Source organism: Cibotium barometz, chromosome 53, assembly GCF_041138505.1.
Source record: "Cibotium barometz isolate CiBa-2024 chromosome 53, ASM4113850v1, whole genome shotgun sequence".
In the NCBI taxonomy this organism is placed as follows: Eukaryota; Viridiplantae; Streptophyta; class Polypodiopsida; order Cyatheales; family Cibotiaceae; genus Cibotium; species Cibotium barometz.
In genome coordinates, this window is record NC_141098.1 from 35819367 (window position 1) to 35842392 (window position 23026).

Consider the following 23026-nt stretch of genomic DNA (forward strand, 5'->3'; position numbering starts at 1 on the left):
TTGCTATCAGGGGTGGAAAGATGTGGGTGGCCTAGAATAATCCATGAAGTTGGTGGTCGAGGTTGTGGTATGGTTTGAGACTGATCTGTAGTAGGCAGCCAAAGGTGGGGCAAAGTGGTGAGAACCTATGGATTGTCTTGGTGTGATAGACAACTTGGTGAGGCAGCATGAAAGGTAATAAGAGGTGTAGAGGTTCTTTATGCAAGACCTCCGATGGTTGTGAAAGTGGCATGGAGACCCTTGAAAATTAGATAGTTGGTAGAAGCGATTTGTATCTTGTGATTAACAAAATGAGCATCAGGACCACCACATGGAATGATTGGCATTTATAGATGGCGGTCCAGGACATCTTGGTGCAACAGGATATTATGCTCAAATCTCATAACGTGATGCTTAGAGAGTAGGCTTCTTCATGGTGAATACATTAGCCAAGGCGAGGTTGTGTTGGTATGGAAGTGGAGTCAAAGCATAGATTTCATGCATTGAAGCTCTTTGGAGAAACTTGCAAGGTCGAGGATCCTCCTAAGGCAACGGGTCGTGCCATGCCCATGGTCCTCCGTCCAGAGATACACTTATAGGGTTGGCATTGGCGAGGTTAGTTATAGGTTCAAGTGCGCATGCAAATTATGAGATACGAAATGTGAAAAAATTGTGATGCCTGTATAGTGAAGGTGACGTGCATGGCAAAGGAGTGAACATGTGCTTGTGTGTCTGCACTTCTCCAACATGAAGACTTCTCCAACACAATTGCTTTCTTCGACACTCTTTGCTACTTTCTTTGACATTTTCTCGACATCTCTTTTCCTAGAGAGTTATCAGATTGTTGAGGCATGGCAGTAGACTTTGCCCATAGCTATGATGGAGCTAGGCAATCTCTGTGGCTTGAGACATCTGGCGTTAGCGAGCATAGGGGGTAAACACAATGTGGATCAATGGGTGGTGAGGCCAAAGAAGAGACTATAGAAGGTTCATGCTGATTTGAGAAAGGTCCATGTGATGGGGGTGTACCATGGGTGAGGTTGCACCCACCATGGTCCCCCCATCCAAAATGGATCTGAACATCTCTACCTCATTTGATTATCATGGTTGTGGACATGTTTTGCACCTTGGAGGGAGAGGCGGAGCCCAATTGAGTCTTGGGCTTTTATTGGCTTCAGTTATGTTGCCAGCTCTTCTCCACGTTTAGGTTCTCTTCTTGATTCTCTTCACAAGGGAGGTTTCCATGCTCTCTCTCTCTCTCCCTCTCTCTCTCTCCCTCTCTCTCTCTCTCTCTCTCTCTCCTTCTCTTCTTTTGTCTTTTCCTCTTTTTTTCTCTCTTTTCTCTCTTTATTTCTCCTCTTTTTTATTTTTTGAAAATAAATAACAAATAGTGAAAAAGATTTTCGACATCATTACATGGCATCTTTTTTTTTCTTTCAATGATTTTTAAAGATATTTTGGAAGTGATGATGTGGCACTCGTGAGTCTACGACATTGCCACATATAAGCCTCACCAACGTGGTTCTAAAATTTTTATTAAGATTTTTTAGGGTGATGTCGTGGCACCTATGAGCTTACATTGCCACACGACACACGTGAGCCTACGCCACCACATGGTATTTTTTACAAGAATTTTTTAAGCTTTTTTTAAATGGGTGATAATGTGGCATCCATGAGCCTATCCTACCACGTGACACCCGTCAGCCTATGTCCACGAGATACCTTTTTTGAGAGAGAGATTGGTTTTTAGAGGACCATGTGCGTGCATGCGTGCTGTGCACGTAAGAGCATGTGCATGTTTTTAATTTTTGTTCATTTTTAGGTTGTTTTGGGTTTCAAGTATATTTGTGTGTACGTGCATGTGTGTTTCTAATTTTTGGTTGCTTTTAATTTTTGGATAATGATGACACCCATGAGCCTACGTTGCCATGTGTGAAAATCCCTCACAAATTTTTATGTTTTTTTTTTGATGATGTGCACGTATGTTTTTAATTTTTGTTCATTTTTAGTTTTGTTATGGGTTTCAAGTATACTTGTGTATGTGCATGTGTGTTTAATTTTTGGTTGCTTTTAGTTTTTGGATAATGATGTGACACCCATGAGCCTATGTTGCCACTTGTGGAAATCTCTCTCCCAAATTTTTTTGTTTTTTTTTGTGATGATGTGGCACTCCCAAACCTATGTTACCACATGCCACATGTGAGCATACATCGCCACATGACATATTTTTAAAGTAATTTTTTTAAAAGATCTTTTAAGGATAATGATGGGCTACCTGTGAGCCTACATTGCCATTTGGCACGCATGAGCCTATGTCACTATGAGACGCTTTTTTTTCAAAGAAAGAGGATTGGTTTTAGAGAGATTGTGTACACGTGCATGCATGCGTGCTGATTGTGCATATACATGTTTTTAATGATTGACCATTTTTAGTTTTGTTTTGCATTTCAAGAATGTGTGTACCTACATGTGCAACCAACCATCCACCACCCACTAATTATGAATTTAAGTATCCGAAAAAAATATTCCAAAAATATTCTATATCCAAAAGTACTCTTGATCTTCACCAACACTTGTACCCCTAACCATCAATGGTCACAATAACAACCCCATTGAAGTTTAAGCCGTGTTTCCCACCAAAGACATGCACCAATGGCTTCTTCTAGCATTCACAAACGTGCACCAAACATAAATGTGAGATATATGCGAAGAGGCGAGCAATGAGTGTATGCTAATACTTTTTTCCTTTAAAATGTGCCAAGTTTCTCAATTATCCTCACTCACAAAGAGCTAGTATAACTCATGTCATCGTCTAGCGAGAAATGTGTGCTTTTGATGAGTGAATCTATAGAAGATGGGTTACATCCCCGTACTAATATCAATCCATGTTCCTTGTCACGTAGGAGGAAAAGCCTAGTGGTTTTGTACACTTTATCAAACCACCCACTAGCAAACTCGCTAAGGAGCATGTGGTATAGGAAAAGCTAGCATTGGTGAAATCATGGATGATGGAGGCAAGCTAACATGTAATGTCAGAGATAAGGAGGGGCAAGTCCAAGGCCGCCAAGAGAGGCGATTCTCATAAATGTGGTAAGATCATTATGGAAATGGATGCATGTGAACATTGTAAAAAGGGATGTGTGTGTGTGTGTAAAGAAGCAAAATGTGTGTGATTCACGAAGAGGCGCTTTAGACTTCTCAGCTGTTTCCACTTTTTTGACAACTATATGTTATATATTCATTTAAACGTTTTTCCTTTTGCCTCTATCTACCTTATACACCGCTTGCTTCTCATTGAGCTAATTCCAGCGTTTAAAAAAAGTTCTCCACAAGCACAACCCTTTGGAATTTGTAGAATGACCTTCCGGTTGAAACCTTGGGGGCATATGTATTAGATTCTAGCAAAATAGTTTCAAATTTTGGATTGATGGTGAGAAAGAGCCCACCAATTGCCATTACACCCCTACACATATTTTGGGTTTCAAATATCCAACAACCTATCCTTGGCCCAACAAGAACACCTCCTCAAAACCACAAGAGCCCCCCAAAACATCCCTTGCCCGATTACAGATTGGAAGTCGTGTATAAACGAGCATGTAATATCGTACTTCTGCGTTAGTCGGACCAATTAAAAAGATTGATCTAGGTGCTTTCTTACTTAATTTACACGTGGCCAACAAAAATGCTCTTTTACATGCAAAATCAGAGCTTACAGTAGAAAAACTTATGGAACTTTACTGCCCTTTTCCTGTATGGCAACAGACCTATGCATAACTTGGCAGAACATTATAGAAGTGATACACTTCATCTTTGTCGATGACAGCAACTTCTGTCTCACAAACCGAACATGACACTGGTCGAAAAATTTCATCATCACGGACAGAACATTGGTCGATTCCTGGATGTGCTTTGTGAGACTTGCGCTTCCTCTTCCTTTCAGGGATTTGCCGCTTTTGGCCTTCCAGGATCTTGCAATTGAGAACAAACATTGCTCTGTATTGAGTCACGATCCTCTCATGCCTGCGATCACCATAAATCAAACTAAGATATATTATTTAAGCCAGACCCTGCTCGTGCATTAAGGATAATATTTACCTGCACAAAGACCCTGAGGGTTGTACGTGCCTTTGTGTTTACTCAAGTGTGGGTTACTGTAAAGTGTTCTAATGTTGTTAGTGACTGGACTGCTCATTATTCAGGCTCCTCTCGCAAGAGGAGATTGGGACACATCAGGCCATGGTCATGATGGGCCCTAGTGGTATGGCCCATGGGACACTTCAGTTTTGGCAAAAAGCATGGCTAAGTATTGGTCTAGCATCGGGCTCAGGGGAGGTTCCCAAGGGGCGCAATGGCTGCATAATCAACTTGCCAGCTCCACTACTGTGGTCTTTGCTACTTATACATCCCAAGGAGAGCTATGGCTGCATAATCAACTTGCCAGCTCCACTACAGTCGCCTTTTCTACTTACACGTGGCTAATTAAAGGAAGAATTAACAAAAACACAAGCACGCACCCACTACTATAGTACCTTTAGCAAACACTCTATGTACAAGCCTGTCAAGTGACTCAATGCTGAAACTGAAGAGGAAACCTAAACTCAACTCAAGAACCATCTCTTTGACAACCCAAGTTGCATGAGAACCTCTCTGCAAGTAAATGCTGGCCAAAGATGGATGTAGAAACCCATTGCCGAAGTTTCGGGCTGGAATCTGCACTTCTTGGCTGCTCCCTGTATTGGAGAAGGTTGGTTGAGGTGAAGGAAAGTTCCCTCCAATAACAAGAATGAGGAACGGAGCAAATGGGCTATTTATAGGTGCTGGACATTTTTAGAGAACAAACTTATTTGTAGTCGGTTTTGTCTTTTTTGCTTGTTTGTCACTCATAAAAAAACCTCCTCCAGCTTGCTTCAATCTCTGGGCCCAAACATGTAAGGTGGAGGGGCCTTTTTGGCACATCTGCACCACCTAGTGCAAACGTGCACCTGCTTTATGCAGCCAAGGCCGGCAACAAACTTGAGGCCCGCGAGGGTAGCTTCGTGGCGGTATGGGACGTCATGAGGTCGAGATTGGTCGGTACGTCCAACTAGTTAGCTCAACTCGTGGCTCGGTGGGGACAACCAAGACTTGTGGGCTTGCCCACGGCTGTCAAGGTTGGGAGGTGAGTCAAGCCTGCACCCCCTTCACGTTTGCTTGGTTTGTTTTGCAAGTTTCGAGTCTTGTACCAAGAGCGTTCTACGAGGTGATCCTTTGGGGATTTGACAGTGGTATCAGAGCATGCCTCGAGAACGAGCAAGTCGGTAGGTAGAGAAAAGGAGGTCAAAGAAAAGGTATGAGTTCGAGAAGATTGCTGTTTTTCTGTTCAAACTGCTGTTGTTTCAAATTTAGCATGTTGCTTTTGCATTGTAGAAACCCATGATGAAGGTTTTGGTCTTGTAAGGGTTGTTTTGCTTTGCAAGAAGAAGGGTTGTGTGTTTTTCAACTGTGTGAATAGTTTGAGAAAGAGAGAGAAGAGATAAAAGCTTGTCGGCTATAAATCAGTAAGAAAGAGAGAGAAAGAAAGAAAGATATATTAACGTCTACGAGAGGCCAAAGTCGGCCTATGAGAGAGAGAGAAGTAGCGATGGCTATTGATGCCTGTGTGCTTGTAGTTGTGTGGCGCCTGAATGCCTGCGCAGCTCACATGAGCCAAGACAAAAGCTGTGTGACGCCAGCCGCAAGAACGCTGCACCAGTCAGGCGGGTGGTACACACAGGTGGACAGGTGGTGCACATAGGCGGGCTGGTACACAGGCAGGTAGGCGAGTGGACATGCGCACGTAGGCAGGCGGGCCTTGCAGTTGGCCTGGTATGCGCGGGCAGGCACAGGCGGGCAACCATGTGCGCAGGTGGTACACGCAGGCGGACACGTATGTAGACACGTACAGCATCGCTGCAGGCGGTGCTAAGGCTTGCTGCAGAAAAAACGCCAAAAGCAATTGCCGGGTGGAGCGTTTTTTTTTGGATAAATTTAGCTTTCGTTTAAAAAAAAAAAACCTCCACGCTTGCTTTCAGCGTTTTAAACCTACGCTAAAGGGTTTAAAAACCCATGCCTTGTTTTATGTGTGTTTTTTTTAACATACATATATATATATATATATATATATATATATATATATATATATATAAACACAAAAGCAAAAGCTACTTATGCTTTTGGGAAAGCCTATAAATTCCCCTCAAGGAGGCTTCTTGCCACACATCTCCTCAAGCTCTCCAGCACTCTTCCTTATACAAGGCCAAGCTTTTCTCTCATCTTGCCCTCTTCAAGATGTCGACCCAAGAATCCGAGTTGGAGCCCATTCCCGAACGTGAAGACTTGCCAACTACGGAAGCCACCGATGGCGATCTTTTCGACGATTTTGTTTCAAAATTTGATTTCCAAGAGTTTAAAGTTGCTTTCGAAGCTTCTTTCTCGAAACGTCAAGCACAAGTCGCCACGCAGATGCAGGCTTTACAGAACTCCATCTCTTTATTGACTACTACCCCATCTACACTTTCAGGTATGGATACTTTGGCATCTGCTTTAGGCCCCAATATTACTCCGGAACAGTTTGGGAGCGAGCAGAAGCAGCGTACCAAAGAGATAAAGGATACGTGGCTACGTAAGTGGCAGGTCCATTTCCAATTTTATTCACATGACGATGGCAAAAAGATTCAATTTGCAGTAGATTTCCTCTCAGGCAAAGCTTTGCTTTGGTGGAAAGAACTCAAACCTAAACCTACAACTTGGGCACAGTTTGAAAAAGTCTTCAAAAAAAAATCCTCAAGAAGGAGGATGACTACGATATCGTTGCTCAGTTTGCTAGTTTGACCATGACCTCGTAGAACCTCACTTATGAGGTCTACCTCCAGAAATTTCGAGACTTGTAGATGAAAGCTACAAAGATGGATTCTACTACTCTTTTGGGTTTTTTCGTAGCCGGTTTACCCGACTCGTGCCGTTTACACGTTAAAAACAACAAATGCAAAACTTTGGATGAGGCCATTCATTCCGCTCCTATTTATGACGATACAATGGTCTAAACCCGTGACCGAGTAGGGGAACAAGCACAAAAGGAAGTTCTCCGCACTGATGGCTAGCACGACTGAAGGAAAGTCTTCGGACCAACCTTCGAAGAATTCTACTTCAACACCAGCAAAGAAAAACCGTCTCCTCGAGGCTTTGAAGCTCACGAAGGAGGGACGTTGTTTCGTCTGCGAAAAAAAAAGGACATATCGTTATCCTCTCCCTAGATCAGATGACCTGATTGACCGATTAGCCGGAGCGAAATATTTCACAAAGATAGATTTATGTACTGGCTATCACCAGATACGTATTCATAAAAGGCATATCGAAAGAATCGCCTTTCGGACTAAGTATGGCCATTACGAGTTTCTTGTATTACCTTTTGGGTTAACCGATGCTCTAGCCACTTTCCAACAATGATGAACGATCTTTTTTGTGAACATTTGGAAAAATTTGTGGTTGTGTTCCTAGATGATATTTTGGTATATAGTCGTACTCTTGAGGATCACGTTAGAAACCTCACGATTGTCTTAACTGTCTTAAGACATAATCGACTGTATAGTAAATTAAGTAAATGTGAGTTTTTTATGACAGAAATCATTTACTTGGGACACAAGATCACTAGAGACGGGTTGAGCATTGACTATGACCGAGTTCAGAAGGTTCTAGCCTGGCCTATACCGCAGACAGTGAAACAACTTCGTTCTTTTCTCGGTTTTGTTGTTATTCTTCGGAAATCTGTGCGGGAGTACTCTCAACTCACACTACCGATGACCGACTTATTGAAAGGTCATGGATGTAAGTCGAATCAACCTATCACTTGGAATAACGATCTTGATATGGCCTTCAGACTTTTGAAAGATAAAGTCAAGGAAGCACCTATCTTAGCATTACCCGATCCTAGTAGGCATTATGTTCTTGAGACTGATGCCAGTGACTATGCAATCGGGGCTGCTCTATTCCAAGATGGTAGACCTGTTGCTTTCGAGAGTAAAAAGCTAGACGACACTCAATCTCGTTGGCCAACCCTTGAGAAGGAGCTTTATGCTGTTATTCATGCTCTCAAGGTTTGGAGACATTATTTATATGGCTCCAAGTTTGTGGTATTGACTGATCATCAGTCAATCAAGTATGTGTGTGATGCAGATGATTTGAGAGGAAGGAAAGCTCGATGGACTGAGTTAATGCAAGATTTTGATTTTGAGATTCGTTATCGAAAGGGGTCCATGAATAGTATCGTAGATGCGCTTAGTCGAATTAGAGAGGTGAATACTTTGTCATTCACTGAGATTTCTACTGACTTATTTCAGTCATTGAGAGAGCTTTGCAAGACTGATAGTTGTTTTGGTCCATTTTGGCAAAAGATCCAAGACGGGGACTCATTGATTAACCAAGACCCAATGACTGAGCAGCCTACCATTCACGCTGCAGGAGGTCAGTGGATGATTCGAAATGGTTTACTATTCCGTAATGACAAAATTTGTGTATCACAGATCCCGGACATTAGGTCCAAGATTCTTAAGGAGTGTCACAACGCCCCTTCTGCTGGACACCCTAGGGTACACATGACATTAGCTTTAGTAAACACTCTTTTTTTTGGCCAAAGATGAAAGGGTATGTAGAAGATTATGTCCTCAAGTGTCAAGTTTGTCAAGCAAATAAAGCTGAACGCTTTAGACAAGCTGGACTGTTGCATCCTTTGCAAATCCCAGGTAATAAATGGGAAAGTATTTCCATGGATTTTATTACTGGATTGCCAAGAACACGTCAAGGCCACGATTCTATTTGGGTTGTGGTGCATCGCTTGACAAAAATGGCTAGATTTTCACCGACCCGGAAGACCATTACAGCTACGCAATTAGCAAGGCAGTTTATCGAACAATTGTTTAGACTGTATGGGTTACCGTAGGACATAGTTCAGTGATAGGGACTCTAAGTTTACAGGTGACTTTTGGAGGCTTGTTTTTGAGAAGTTGGAAACAACTTTGAATTTGAGTTCCTCAGATCATCCTCAATCTGATGGCCAGACTGAAAGAGTTCATCAGATTTTGGAGGATATGCTTCGTGTATATGTAAAGACAAAGTTCATGGGAGGATTATCTTCCTATGTTAGAATTTGCCTATAATAGTACTAAGCATACGAGTACAGGTTTTAGTCCTTTTATGCTTATGTATGGTTTTCAACAAGATCACCTGTTACAGTGAAATTTTCAAGACTTCAGCATGATGCAGCACATAATTTTTTGCAAAATATGCAAGAAATGTTACAAGTTGCGAAGGAATCTATTAGAAGTGCTCAAGACACAAAGAGATTTTATTCTAATAGACATCGTTCACCCAGAGAGTTCTCTGAAGGAACGATGGTGTATTTGCGAGTTCCGAAAGATTCCGAGACTTTACGGACAGGTCGATCTCCGAACATATCCCCTAGATACTATGGACCATTTCGTATTACACGACAAATTGGTTTAGTCCCATATGAACTGGATTTACCTTCTCATGTGAAAGTTCATCCCGTATTTCATGTCAATAGACTCAAGGAAGTACTGGGTGGAACAAACCAGTTAGTTACTCCTCAAGAAATCATAGATGTCGAGGACATGACATTTGTTCCACACGAACCGGAAAAGATCCTTGGATTTCGTGAAAGACAATTGCGTAATACACTTCTCATGGAATACAAGATCAAGTGGAAGGATCGTGTCGAGGAGGATGCTACATGGGAGACATTGACTACCCTTCAAAGGGATTACCTTGGGTTTTTAGTGACCTCAGGAGTGAGCTCTTAGAGAAAGGGGAGTATGTCATCTGTACAGTGTGTATCTACCGTGTGCTACACGCACACAAGACTAGCTTCGAGGTTAGGGGAAGCTTGGAGCTAGGCAGGCTGATTGGTGAGCTGGGCTAGGGATAGACTAACGAGCGGGCACCCAAGTATGGACGGGCGGGCGCCCAAGTGTGGACGCCGATGACCGGCCAAGAGCCTATAAAAGGGTGGCCAATGTTAGTCAATAGTATATAGAGTCTCGCATGTCTTTGTGAGAGCTCTATGGTCAGGAGCCTGGATCTAGTGCAGACGACCTGCTTTATACAGCCAAGGCCGACAGCAGTCTCGAGGTCCGCGAGGGTAGCTTCGTGGCGGTATGGGACATCACGAGGTAGAGATTGGTCGGTACGTCCAACTAGTTAGCTTAGCTCGTGGCTCGGTGGGGACAGCCAAGACTTGTGGGCTTGCCCACGGTTGTCAAGGTCGGGAGGTGAGTCAGGCTTGCACCCCCTTCACGTTTGCTTGGTTTGTTTTGCAGGTTTCGAGTCTTGTACTAAGAGCGTTCTACGAGGTGATCCTTTGGGGATTTGACAAGATCCGACACTTATTAGACTTCAATCGTGTAAGGTCTCCACAAACCACGTCCAAGGATATCACTGTTAGCTAGCAGTCATCTCTTGTCTATACATATTACTCAGTGATGAGGGCCTTTGTTGTGGGTGTGCCCGCACAGGAGTTTTCTCCATTTTTTCCATGTTTCTCCCTGTTTTTCTCGTCGTGGGGATTGTCTACTTCAGGCCGACTTCTCCTGTTTGCTGGCCGACTGCTTCACTGTTGACCGACTGCCATTTTTCTGCTGGTATTTCCAGTCGTGGAGATGTCTTGGTGCTATCGACCTATTTTAGGCTAGCCGACTAGCATCCCAAGGCATAGTAGCAGGGGAACGCCGTTTCCACCCCTTGGGAATGGTGGAACACGTTCCCCCAAGGCTGAGATGCCTAAACCGGGTGGAACGTGCATGGGGGAACGATTTGGCATGGAAACGGCCAGGGGAACGTGGGGGAACGTGGGGGAACGGTTTCATGGAACGTTTGGCTGCCGTTGCCCCCTTTGGGGAACGTTTTTTATGTTTGGCCAAGAAAAAAAAAAAGAGAGAAAAAGTGTACTTGTTGCGAGCTGCCTGTGGATATCCTTGAAAGACGTACCCTATTGTCGCCTGTCCACATACTTCCTAGGCCCGTGCGGCGTGCGTACTTGACAGCTTTGAGTCACGAGTGGGCTCCTCTCTCGAGTGTCTTTAGACTTTGACTCCTACTTTCTAAGGCAAGGCAGCAAGGCTACTTACTTTTCCCTCTCTCTTTCTCTCTCGTTCCCCCTTACCGTTCCCCCTCGTTCTCGTTCCCCTTGTGGCCCGTTCCCGTTCCCTTGATGGGGCTCTCGTTCCCGTTCTGTTGCTACTATGTCCCAAGGTGGTATATATAGCACAGCTTCTCTCTCTCTACACTTCTGCATTTTGTTTCTCATAGCAGTTGTCTCATTTTCCGCTGAGCATTCAGACATGGTATCAGAGCCCCAAGTGGCTTGAAGCTTGGAGACGGTGGGAGCTTGAGGGTTTGGTGTTTTTTGGTGCTGATTGGAGATTTCTTGGGCTGTTCACGACTTGGAGAACAGGTAGAAGGTGGCATCACTGTTGGACAGCCACCTTGCATAGTGTTTGCAGCCTCTTCTTCATTTCTTTTCCCACCCACACTCCCTTCACAAGACCTTGTGAACCCTTGAGATGGCAGATTTGCTTGAGATGGCTGAGAAGCACATGAAGATCCTCACTCTCCCCACATCCCCGGTGGATCGACAATTGGACGGGACCAACTATGGCATCTGGAAGGTAACGATGGAGTGTCTCTTGGAGTCTTATGACTCGGCTGATTTCATTGTGGTTGGTGTTCCACGACCAAAGTTGACGGGGAGCTTTTACCCTTTGCTAGGAAAGAACAGGAGGCTCAGGCACAGTTATGGGATCGTGTCAATGCCCATGTGCGTTCTTTCATCTTCCTTAATTGCACACCCCAGGTGATTAATCATATCAAACACATGATGCTGGCCCAAGGGATTTGGTAGCACTTGGCTTCTCTGTATAGCAGGGTATCACCCATGAAGCGGATTTCCCTGGAAGTGCAGATGCGAGTGATGACTCCTGCAAAGTCTTCAACGATGCAGGAGCACATCAACAAAGTCCACGCTCTTCAGCAAGAGGTTCTTCTGGCTGGGAAGGAGATATCTTCAAGGGACATGGCCATCACTTTGCTGTCGCATTTGACCCCTCAGTACTCAGCTTTTTATTCCTCTTTGACCACCAATGGGAGGCTCAGTACCATCACATGGGAGGAGCTTGTGCCAATGGTCTTGGACCAAGAAGAGCGTTTTACAAACCCTCCACAGGGCGGAGGTTCTGAGGCCTTGACTGGCCAGTGATCGAAAGGCAGCAACAAGGGCAAAGGAAAGTCTTCACAGGCAAAGTTTTCTGAGCAGGAGCCCGAGTCGGATCGTGACGCCTTCAAGGCAAAACCATTGTGGCGAGAAAGGCCACTATTGGAGGAAATGTCCTCAGCGGAGCACCGAGCAAGGTACAGATTCCTCAGCAATAACCGTGAAGACTCCAGCTTTTGTGCACTTGGAGATTATGGACACCGGAGTTTCATCTTCTTCGAGCAAGGAGGCGGTTGGACTCACCGCTAGGGATACTCAGGACTAGATTCTAGACAGTGGTGCTTCCAGGCACATGACTCCTTCCCCAGAGTTATTATAGGATCTTCAAAGGCATACATGTCACATCCTTATTGGTGACAAGTCCACTATCCCTATTCACAGTGAGAGTAGGTTAGAGATCGTTCCCAATGGCAGAGTGGGGAAGCATTCCTCCCAGGTTCTTTATGTCCTATTCCTTGGTTTTCATCTTTTGTCAGTACATGAGGTTTGCTAGACTGGCATATGGGTGGAGTTTGATGAGCATTTTGTTGTTCTACGGGACAAAGCAACAAGCTAGGTTGTATGGGAAGGCGGAGTGGAGAATGGGATCTACAAACTCTCAGCACTCTCTCCTATAGGTTCTCGGTTAGGTGATTTGTGGCAATCTCGTCATGACCACTTGAATGTGGATACGTTGCGGAAAGCTTTTCGGGACCAGATGGTGATGGGTTGCCAACTAAGGCAGGGACATACCAGTTCTTGCGTTCGTTAGTCAAAGGAGCCTTTACAGGTGAACTATGCTTTGATGTCTCGTATCATTTGGGACAAAGAGCCTACTTCAGTTGAGGAAGCTCTGTCCCAAGAGACTTGGAGGAAAGCCATGCAAGTGGCAGATGGTGACTTGCAAGAGTAGGTGTATGTTGAGCAACCTCGAGGCTTTGAGGTTCCTGGATCAAAGGGGATGGTTTATAGGTTACAGAAGGCCTTGTATGGTCTTTAGCAGGCTTCCAGGACTTGGCATACCAAAGTTACAATTAATGATCCTTGTGAGCAAGCTGATGCCTCCTTGTATCGGAAGCTTGTTGGTTCATTGATTTGGTTGTTAAACACCAGATTGGACTTGAGCTTTCCAGTGGGGTTGTTGAGCTCATTCATGCAGACACCTTTGAAGACTCACTGAGATGCAGGATTTCGGATCTTGCGGTATCTGCAGGGTACGAAGGATCCTGGACTCTTCTATGACACTAGAAGGCGAACGACAGAACGAGTCAGACTCCAAGGTTGGAGTGACTCAGATTGGGGAGGAGATCCAGACACGAGGAAATCTACATCACGCTACGGATTTACCCTTGGCTCAGGAGTTATTTCATGGAGCAGCAAGAGGCAGCCAACTATTGCCTTCTTGTCTTCTACTGAGGCAAGGCTGCTTGTGGTGTTGCTTGCAAGGTTGTGTGGCTGCGGAGGTTACTTGGCGAGATTGGGTTTCCACAGAAGGAACCCACGGTCATCCAGTGCGATAACTAGAGCTATATAGATATTGCTCGGAACCCAGTCTTCCATGTCCAAGAACATAGAGATGCAATATCACTTTGTTCGTGAGAAGATTTTGGCTGATGACATCTTGCTTGTTTATTGTTCGACGGAGGACAATGCGGCAGACCTCTTCACGAAGTCTCTACCTCAAGCGATGCTTTGACAACACTCCAGCTCACTGGAGTTGGTTCCACATCCTGGAGCTGAGAGGGGGTGTTGTGTACATATTACTTAGTGAGGGCCTTTGTTGTGGGTGTGCCCGCCCAAGATTTCTCCCCATTTTTTCCATGTTTCTTCCCGTTTTTCTGGTCGTGGGGGTTGTCTACTTTAGGACGACTTCTCCTTTTGCTGGGCGATTGCTGCACTGTTGGCCAACTGGTATTTCCAGTATGGAGATGTCTTGGTGCTATCGGCCTGTTTTAGCCTGGCTGTCACGTGCACACCCATCAGGTGTACAAGTGGCATGGCATCATCAAGCATTAATCAGGACATTTAAGCATTATTCAGGCATTTTCAGCATATGCAAACAAATGTTTGGGGCTGTTTTCAATACCAACATCAGTACATTAGTCATCTTCAGCACAAAAAGGCATTTAGAGCATTTATGGCATGTAGTCGGGGCTGTTATGATCAGCCGACAGCACCTCTACAGGCATTATTCTTCGGCAGTAAGGCATCTTTCCCTTCAGCGTTTCCACCTTGGGAGCACAAGGAGTCTTCAGCATCAGCATATAATCAGCGTTAAGGCAGTTTCCAACACATCATCATCATCAAGCATCAGATTCAGTCCATCATCTCAGCTTCCCTTCAGTGTTTCCTTCCCCGGAGACAAGGGAAGTCAATGGGACAGCAGTTCACTCAGCATATATTAATCATAGGCAGCATATTCAGTCCATGATCTCATCTCTCCTCAGCGTTTCTCATCCATGGAGCAAGGGAGGTGCAGATCAGCAGTTTAGCCAGTATATTCAGCACATAGTTTATCATTCCTACCTCCTACATAGAGGGAAGCCGACACTGAAGGGTGGACCTCAGCATTGGAGCAAGGAACAGTCCTCATCATTAGCATTCACCATATCCCTCTCATTCCGAGAAGGATCTTCATCTAGGACAACATCATAGATCTATTTAGATCTCATTGTAACCCATTCATCTAATATAGCTGCATTGCATTGACACTATTTGTCTATTTCTTAAGCATCATTAAGTGAAGTTTAGTTAGCCTACGGTTGTGATTACTACGATCAATCCTGCACATGTCACATTGATATCAGAGTGTTACAGGGTAACCAGCCTTAGATCATTTTCATTCCATCATTCATTCAGTCAGTCATTATGTTAATCGCTTCTGCACAGTTAAACCCAGTTCTCAAAATCTTGCAAGCCATCCTTAGGGATTTTCCCTTAGGCATGCATTAGTAACCCATCCATCTACATTCTTGCACAACATATAGGGTTGCACATGGCTTGCATAGCAGTCAGCCTTGCATCTGCAAGGCATACATGTTTTGCCCATGAGTTCTCTGGGGAAGAATGACATCCATCATCAAAGGAGTAAATAAAGTTTTGGGCTTCGACGGGCAACGCAAGGGGTTCTCTTCCACATAAGAAGACGGAAGTTTGCTCGAACATCGCCTCAGGAGGTTCAGGAACAACGGAGATGGTGGGTGAAAGGATTCCACAGACAGGTCAAGAGTGACTCACGTATTTCCAACCAGTTTTAGTAGCATTTGCCATTCAATTCCCGCAGTAGCCAAGTCTATGGCTCAAAGGATTCAACTCCTACAGTCGAGCTCAATCCCGACAAAAGAAGTCAGAAGAGGGCAGTGGTTTCAGTGGAGAAGGATCACCAGAGGAGTCGAAAGGTTGCCAGGTATACCACCTAGCAACAGTTTAGCAGAGGGGAATGTCACGTGTACACCCATCAGGTGTACAAGTGGCATGGTATCATCAAGCATTAATCAGGACATTTAAGCATTATTCATGCATTTTCAGCATAAGCAAACATATGTTTGGGGCTGTTTTCAGTACCAACATCAGTACATTAGTCATCTTCAGCACATAAAGGCATTTAGAGCATTTATGGCATGTAGTCCGGGCTGTTATGATCAGCCGACAGCACCTCTACAGCAGCCGACAGCATTTATGGCATTTCTTGTAGGTCATGAGCATCAAGGAGCTGGCCGACCAGCAGCATCTCACCATATATATAGAAGCGCATTATTCTTCAGCAGTAAGGCATCTTTCCCTTCAGTGTTTCCACCTTGGGAGCATAGGGAGTCTTCAGCATCAGCATATAATCAGCGTTAAGGCAGTTTCCAGCACATCATCATCATCAAGCATCAGATTCAGTCCATCATCTCAACTTCCCTTCAGCGTTTCCTTCCCATGAGACAAGAAAAGTCAACGGGACAGCAGTTCACTTAGCATATAGTCATCATAGGCAGCATATTCAGTCCATGATCTCATCTCTCCTCAGCGTTTCTCATCCATGGAGCAAGGGAGAAGCAGATCAGCAGTTTAGCCAGCATATTCAGCACATAGTTCATCATTCCTACCTCCTACATAGAGGGAAGCCGGCATCGAAGAATGGACCTCAGCATTGGAGCAAGGAACAGTCCTCATCATCAGCATTCACCATATCCCTCTCATTCCAAGAAGGATCTTCATCTAGGACAGCATCATAGATCTATTTAGATCTCATTGTAACCCATTCATCTAATATAGCTGCATTGCATTGCATTGACACTATTTGTTTATCTCTTAAGCATCATTACGTGAAGTTTAGTTAGCCTAAGGTTGTGATTACTACGATCAATCCCGCACATGTCACATTGGTATCAGAGCGTTACACGGTAACCAGCCTTAGATCATTTTCATTCCATCATTCATTCAGTCAGTCATCATGTTAATCGCTTCCGCACAGTTAAACCCAGTTCTCAAAATCTTGCAGGCCATCCTTAGGGATTTTCCCTTAGGCATGCATTAGTAACCCATCCATCTGCATTCTTGCACAGCATATAGGATTGCACATGGCTTGCATAGCAGTCAGCCTTGCATCTGCAAGGCATACATGTTTTGCCCATGAGTTCTCTAGGGAAGAATGACATCCATCATCAAAGGAGTAAATAAAGTTTTGGGCTTCGACTGGCAACGGCAGGGAGTTCTCTTCCACATAAGAAGACGGAAGTTTGCTCCAACATCGCCTCAGGAGGTTCAGGAACGACGGAGATGGTGGGTGAAAGGATTCCACAGACAAGTTAGGGGTGACTCAGGTATTTCCAAGCAATTTTAGCAACATTTGCCATTCAATTCCCGCAGTAGACAAGTCTATGGCTCAAAGGATTCAACTCCTACAGTCGAGCTCAATCCCGACAAAAGAAGTTAGAAGGGGGCAGTGGTTTCAGTGGAGAAGGATCACCAAAGGAGTTGAAAGGTTGCCAGGTATACCACCTAGCAACAGTTTAGCAGAGGGGAATGTCATGTGCACACCCATCAGGTGTACCAAGTGGCATGGCATCATCAAGCATTAATCAGGACATTTAAGCATTATTCACACATTTTCAGCATATGCAAACATATGTTTGGGGCTGTTTTCAGTACCAACATCAGTACATTAGTCATCTTTAGCACATAAAGGCATTTAGAGCATTTATGGCATGTAGTCGGGGCTGTTATGATCAGCCGACAGCACCTCTACAGCAGCAGTAAGGCATCTTTCCCTTCAGCGTTTCCACCTTGGGAGCATAGGGAGTCTTCAGCATCAGCATATAATCAGCGTTAAGGCAGTTTCCAGCACATCATCATCATCAAGCATCAGATTCAGTCCATCATCTCAGCTTCCCTTCAGCGTTTCCTTCCCAGGAGACAAGGGAAGTCAACGGGACAGCAATTCACTCAGCATATAGTCATCATAGGCAGCATATTCAGTCCATGATCTCATCTCTCCTCAGCGTTTCTCATCCATGGAGCAAGGGAGAAGCAGATCAGCAGTTTAGCCAACATATTCAGCACATAGTTCATCATTCCTACCTCCTACATAGAGGGAAGCCGGCATCAAAGGGTGAACCTCAGCATTGGAGCAAGGAATAGTCCTCATCATCAGCATTCACCATATCCCTCTCATTCCAAGAAGGATCTTCATCTAGGACAGCATCATAGATCTATTTAGATCTCATTGTAACCCATTCATCTAATATAGCTGCATTGCATTGACACTATTTGTCTATCTCTTAAGCACCATTAAGTGAAGTTTAGTTAGCCTAAGGTTGTGATTACTACGATCAATCCCGCACTTGTCACACTGGCCGACTAGCATCCCAGGGTGGTATATATAGAACCCTTGTCCCCACACCAAGTTTTGTACCGGATCTATCTATACAGCAGAGTTTATACAACCTCTCTCTCTACACTTTTCCATTTTGTTTCACAGCAGTTCTCATTTTCCATTGTGCATTCCGACGATCGCACCTAGAACTGCAACCCTAACGAGGTTTCATAGACCCGACATCGTCCTACACATCACATGACCGCTATGGATTGTGGCTAGCAACTCACCACCCAACCGTAGGTTCGATACCTCGAACTCCCTAAGCTTGAGGTCTAATGGTCACGAGCCTGCTTGGTACCAGTTACCCTAACCTAGTCTCCCATACCACTAGGTCGAACCACCCACCTTGCAACTCCACAGCTACAAGATCCCACACGCTTCCTTCGTAGCCCCAAGCCACTACTTGACCTCTTGTGTCTAGTAAGTGGCCCCAAGGTCACTCATATAGTAATAGTCTAGCTATTATTGGCCCTTGCTTTATTTATAAGCTTTCATGGTTTATTTATAAGCTTTTAGCATTTGTTAGCCCTAGGCTATAATTATAAGCTCTTAGCCAATCTAGATCTCTGCTCGCTAGCGCCCTTGGCCCACGTGTGAACCCTCTAGGTCCCCATGCCCCAACTAGCTACACGTACCGACCAATCTCTACTCCATGATGTCCCATACCGCCACGGAGCTACCCTCGCGGGCCTCGACACTGTTGCCAGCCTCAGCTGCACATGAAGCAGGTACACGTCTGCACTAGATCCAGGCTCCTAACCGCAAAGCTCTTGCATAGACTCGCAAGACTCTAACTAACTGACTGACCTTGGCCACACTTTTATAGGCTCTTGGCCGATCACCAGCGTCCACAAGTGGGCACCCGCCCATCAATTCATCCCTAGCCCAGCTCGCCAATCAGCCTGACTAGCTCCAAGCTACCCCAAGCCTCAAAGCTAGGCTTGTGTGCGTGCTGCACACGGTAGATACACTCTGTGCACATAACATACTCCCCTTCCTCTAAGAGCTCACTCTTGAGGTCAGTAAAAACTCAGGGTAATCCCTCTGAAGAGTAGTCAATGTCTCCCATGTGGCATCCTCCTCCACACGATCTTTCCACTTGATCTTGTATTCCGTGAGTAGCGTATGCCGCAATCGTCTTTCACGAAATCCAAGAATCTTATCTGGTTTGTGTGGCACAAATGTCATATCCTCGACATATATGATTTCTTGAGGAGTAACTAACTGGTATGTTCCACCCAATACTTCCTTATGTCTAAGGACATGAAATACAGAATGAACTTTCACATGAGAAGGCAAGTCCAATTCATATGCAACTGAACCAATCCGACGTTTAATCCAAAATGGTCCCCAGTATCTAGGGGATGATTTCAAAGATCGGCCCGTCCGTAAAGTCTCGGAATCTTTCAGAACTCGCAAATACACCATTGTTCCTTCAGAGAACTCTCTCGGTGACTGATGTCTATTCGAATAAAATATGTCTGTCTTGAGCGCTTCTAATACATTCCTTTGCAACTTGCATGTCTTGCAAAAAAGTACGTGCTGGACCGGTAATGATTGTGACGAGAAAGGCGACTATTGGAGGAAGTGTCCCAAGCAAACTGGGAAGAGTGTTGATTCTTCAGCTTCAGCTCCAAAGACTCCAGCCTTTGTGCACTTAAAGATATTGGACACGGATGCTTCATCTTCTTCGAGCGAGGCGGCAATTGGCTTCACCGCAAAGGATACTTGGGAATGAATTCTTGATAGTGGTGCTTCCAGGCACATGACTCCTTCCCGTGACTTCTTTCAAGATCTGAAACGGCAATCAAGTCGCATTTTCATTGGCGACAATTCCACCATACCGATACACAGTGACGGCCGGATGGAGATCATTCCTGATGGCAGAGAGGGGAAGTATTCCTCTCGTGTTCTTTACGTCCCATCACTTGGTTTTCATCTGTTGTCAGTGCATGAGGTATGCAAGTCGGGCTTCCGAGTGGAGTTTGAGGAGCATTCTGTTGCTCTACGGGACCGCGAGCCTGGCCAAGTTGTTTGGAAAGGCGGCGTGGAGAATGGTATATACAAACTCTCCGCACTCTCCTCTTTGACAAGTTCTCAGATTGGTGATTTGTGGCACTTTCGGTTTGGCCACTTGAATGTGGATGCGCTGCGGCGAGCTTTCCGGGACCAGATGGTGGTTGGCTTGCCAGATGTTGGCAACAAGCAAGGACACTGTAGTTCTTGCATTTGTGGTAAGCAACACAGGAAATCTTTTTTGAAGCAAGCTTCCAGGCTGTAACATGCGGAAGCTTTGGAGAAGAATCGGTAACTTCAATACTTAGAAATCAGTACTCTTTTCGCGAGGGAATTAATGCACAAATTGAATGAAGATGTGCAAAAAATAGAGAGAGAGAGAGAGAGAGAGAGAGAGAGAGAGAGAGAGGACACAGTATTGGGTCCCAAATACCCTCTGTAGGGCCCCCACCACGGATGGTGTATTTGCTTTATTAGAATGATGTAAATCTAAAAGGAAATACAGAAATTCTTGACCTTTCTTGGCTCGAAATTCCCTGCCCTTGACCTGCAGTCCTTCACCCCTTTGCTTAGCACCTTCTTGGCTTGTCTAGCCTCTTTATGCTTGAGCTCTTGGTGAGAAATGAGATAAAACAATGGGATTGTGGGCTCCTTATTTATACTACTCCATATAGGGCAGTTGGCCAGTTCTAAACCAGGCGGCCAGCATAAATTATTCCCACGACTGAATTTCCAGCATTTAATGCTGAAATAAATCACATAAATGCTGCGTTTTTTCCCTAACTGGCTCGGCATCATGCGCCTGCTTCTGGATGGCTGGACAGTGCTTTTGCAAATCTCTTGAGGGCTGGGCAGCCTGTATGGGCTGCCCCATACGTGCCCTACAGCCACACAAAGGCTGTATCTCCTGAAATCTGCCTTTAGCTTGCCCCTAGGGCTGTCCTACAGCCCCTCCATGGCTGGTGGGTTCAGCCAGGGCCTTCCTGGCCCTCATGGGGGTGGTTCCACACTATCCCCGTGCCCACACAAAGACCCGGGGTAGCCCTATGGGCTGGCCCCTCGACTCACGGCGCGGATTGGCACTGTTTCATGTGCAGGACAGTGCACACCTGACCTTAGGCTCCTGTGCAGGACAATGCACACCTGACCTCGGACAACTGAGATGGATTCCTGGCTGACTCGTCCCAGACTGGGCTCACATGGGACCAGCTCACCATCCCAGGTCCTGCACCTTCTGTATAGATATGTCTACGAGGCATCCAAGTGCGGGATGCACGTGACATCCCCTTCTGCTTAACTTAACGGAAGTTGCATAGCCTCCAAATAATCCGTCAATAACGTCGGATAGTCTTCGAAAAACTCTTTGTCGAGCCATACCGCTTCATGGGTCCCTCGGTCTTGAAACTTCGTGAGGAGCTGTCTTAGTCTTCGGCCTGAGCCATGCTTGAAATGGTGCAGAAGGATCTGTTCTGGAACCATAACTTCTGCTTCATCAACAATATCTGGTTCCGCTTCGTCTTTGACTTCTGAAGGGATTGGACCTGCATATGGCTTTAACCAACTGACGTGAAACACATCATGCATAGTCCAACTCGCAGGTAGCTTTAACAGCATAGACACCTCATTAATCTTTTTCCTGATGGGAAAAGGTCCGAAGCTCCTGAAAGACAACTTTGGACATCTCTTGCCCACCTGTTGCAATCTTTGCTTCATAATCCGAAGATAAAGCCAATCTTCTTCCGAAAACTTCATATCCCTTCGGTCTTTATTGGCCTGTCGAGTGTAGGCCTCATGCGCTTTAGCCAATCTCTCTTTTACTGACTCTAAAATCTCCTGGTAAGACTCCGTCACTCTGTTCGCTTCAGGTACTGAAGACGAGATCCTGGTCAACAATGACTGGAAAGGTCTTCCAAATGCTGCCTCATATGGAGTCTTGCCAATAGCTGAAGAAAAAGAATCATTCAAAACAGCTTGAACTAAGGGCAAAAATGATTCCCACTTACCTTGCTGATCGTGGACATAACACTTTAGCACATCAAAGGCCAACTGGTTGTATATCTCTGTCTAGCCGTCCGTCTGTGGGTGGAATGCACTGGAAAAATTCAACTTAGTACCAAAGTTATCAAACAATGCCCTCCAAAAATGACTGGTAATCTTGGCATCTCGGTCTGACACTATGGTCCTAGGAATCCCACCAATCGGGTACCAATGCCGAATGAACAATCAACGGTCACATTGGCCCTGCAAGGAATAAGCATAACAAATTTGCTAAATCTATCAACAATAGTTAAGTACTGCGTATTACGCTTACTTGGACTGGGAGGCAGATTCATGACAAAGTCCATCAAAATGTCTTGGAAAGGACCCTCACGAATTGGCAAGGGCTGTAACAACCCTATCTTCTTTCCACGAGGAGCTTTCACCTTTTGATAAATTTCACAGCGTTGTACATATGTAAACACATCTCGCCTCATCTTTGGCCAATAATATTGCCGTTCTAATTTCTCCAAAGTCGAATTCATACCCCTATGATGACCACCTATAATGGCGTCATGGACATCATGGAGAAGAGCTGCCCTGAACGACTTCATGACACACAGTCGGCCTTTGTAGAAAAGCCAACCATCGCGTATCAGAAAGTGGCATGGTCCTATGGCATCCAATGCCTGTTCCCACTGTGTACCGAATTCCTCGGAATCCGCGTACGTGTGCTTCATGTCATCGAGTCTTGTACCAACAAGATCGAGTCTAATGGTTTGAATCATAGTCACTTGTCCCTTCCTGCTCAAAGCATCGGCCACTGGATTGGCCTTTCCTGGAAGATACTCAATCATACCACCGAATTGCTGGAATATCTGATTCCAGCGGTATTGTCGATCACTCCACTGTGC

The 23026-nt window shown here is 45.1% G+C and overlaps 1 protein-coding gene across 1 annotated transcript in view; it reads right to left on the minus strand.

Moving 5' to 3' along the window:
• Positions 1-3182: 3182 nt before the first annotated feature.
• The window catches only part of LOC147608570 (E2F-associated phosphoprotein), a 33722-nt gene continuing 13878 nt past the window's right edge, over positions 3183-23026 (minus strand). Inside the window, exon 3 of the mRNA XM_086789343.1 lies at positions 3183-3999. Within this exon, the coding sequence (XP_086645469.1) occupies positions 3744-3999 (256 nt within the window). The 3' untranslated portion in view covers positions 3183-3743. The remainder of the gene's footprint in view (positions 4000-23026) is intronic.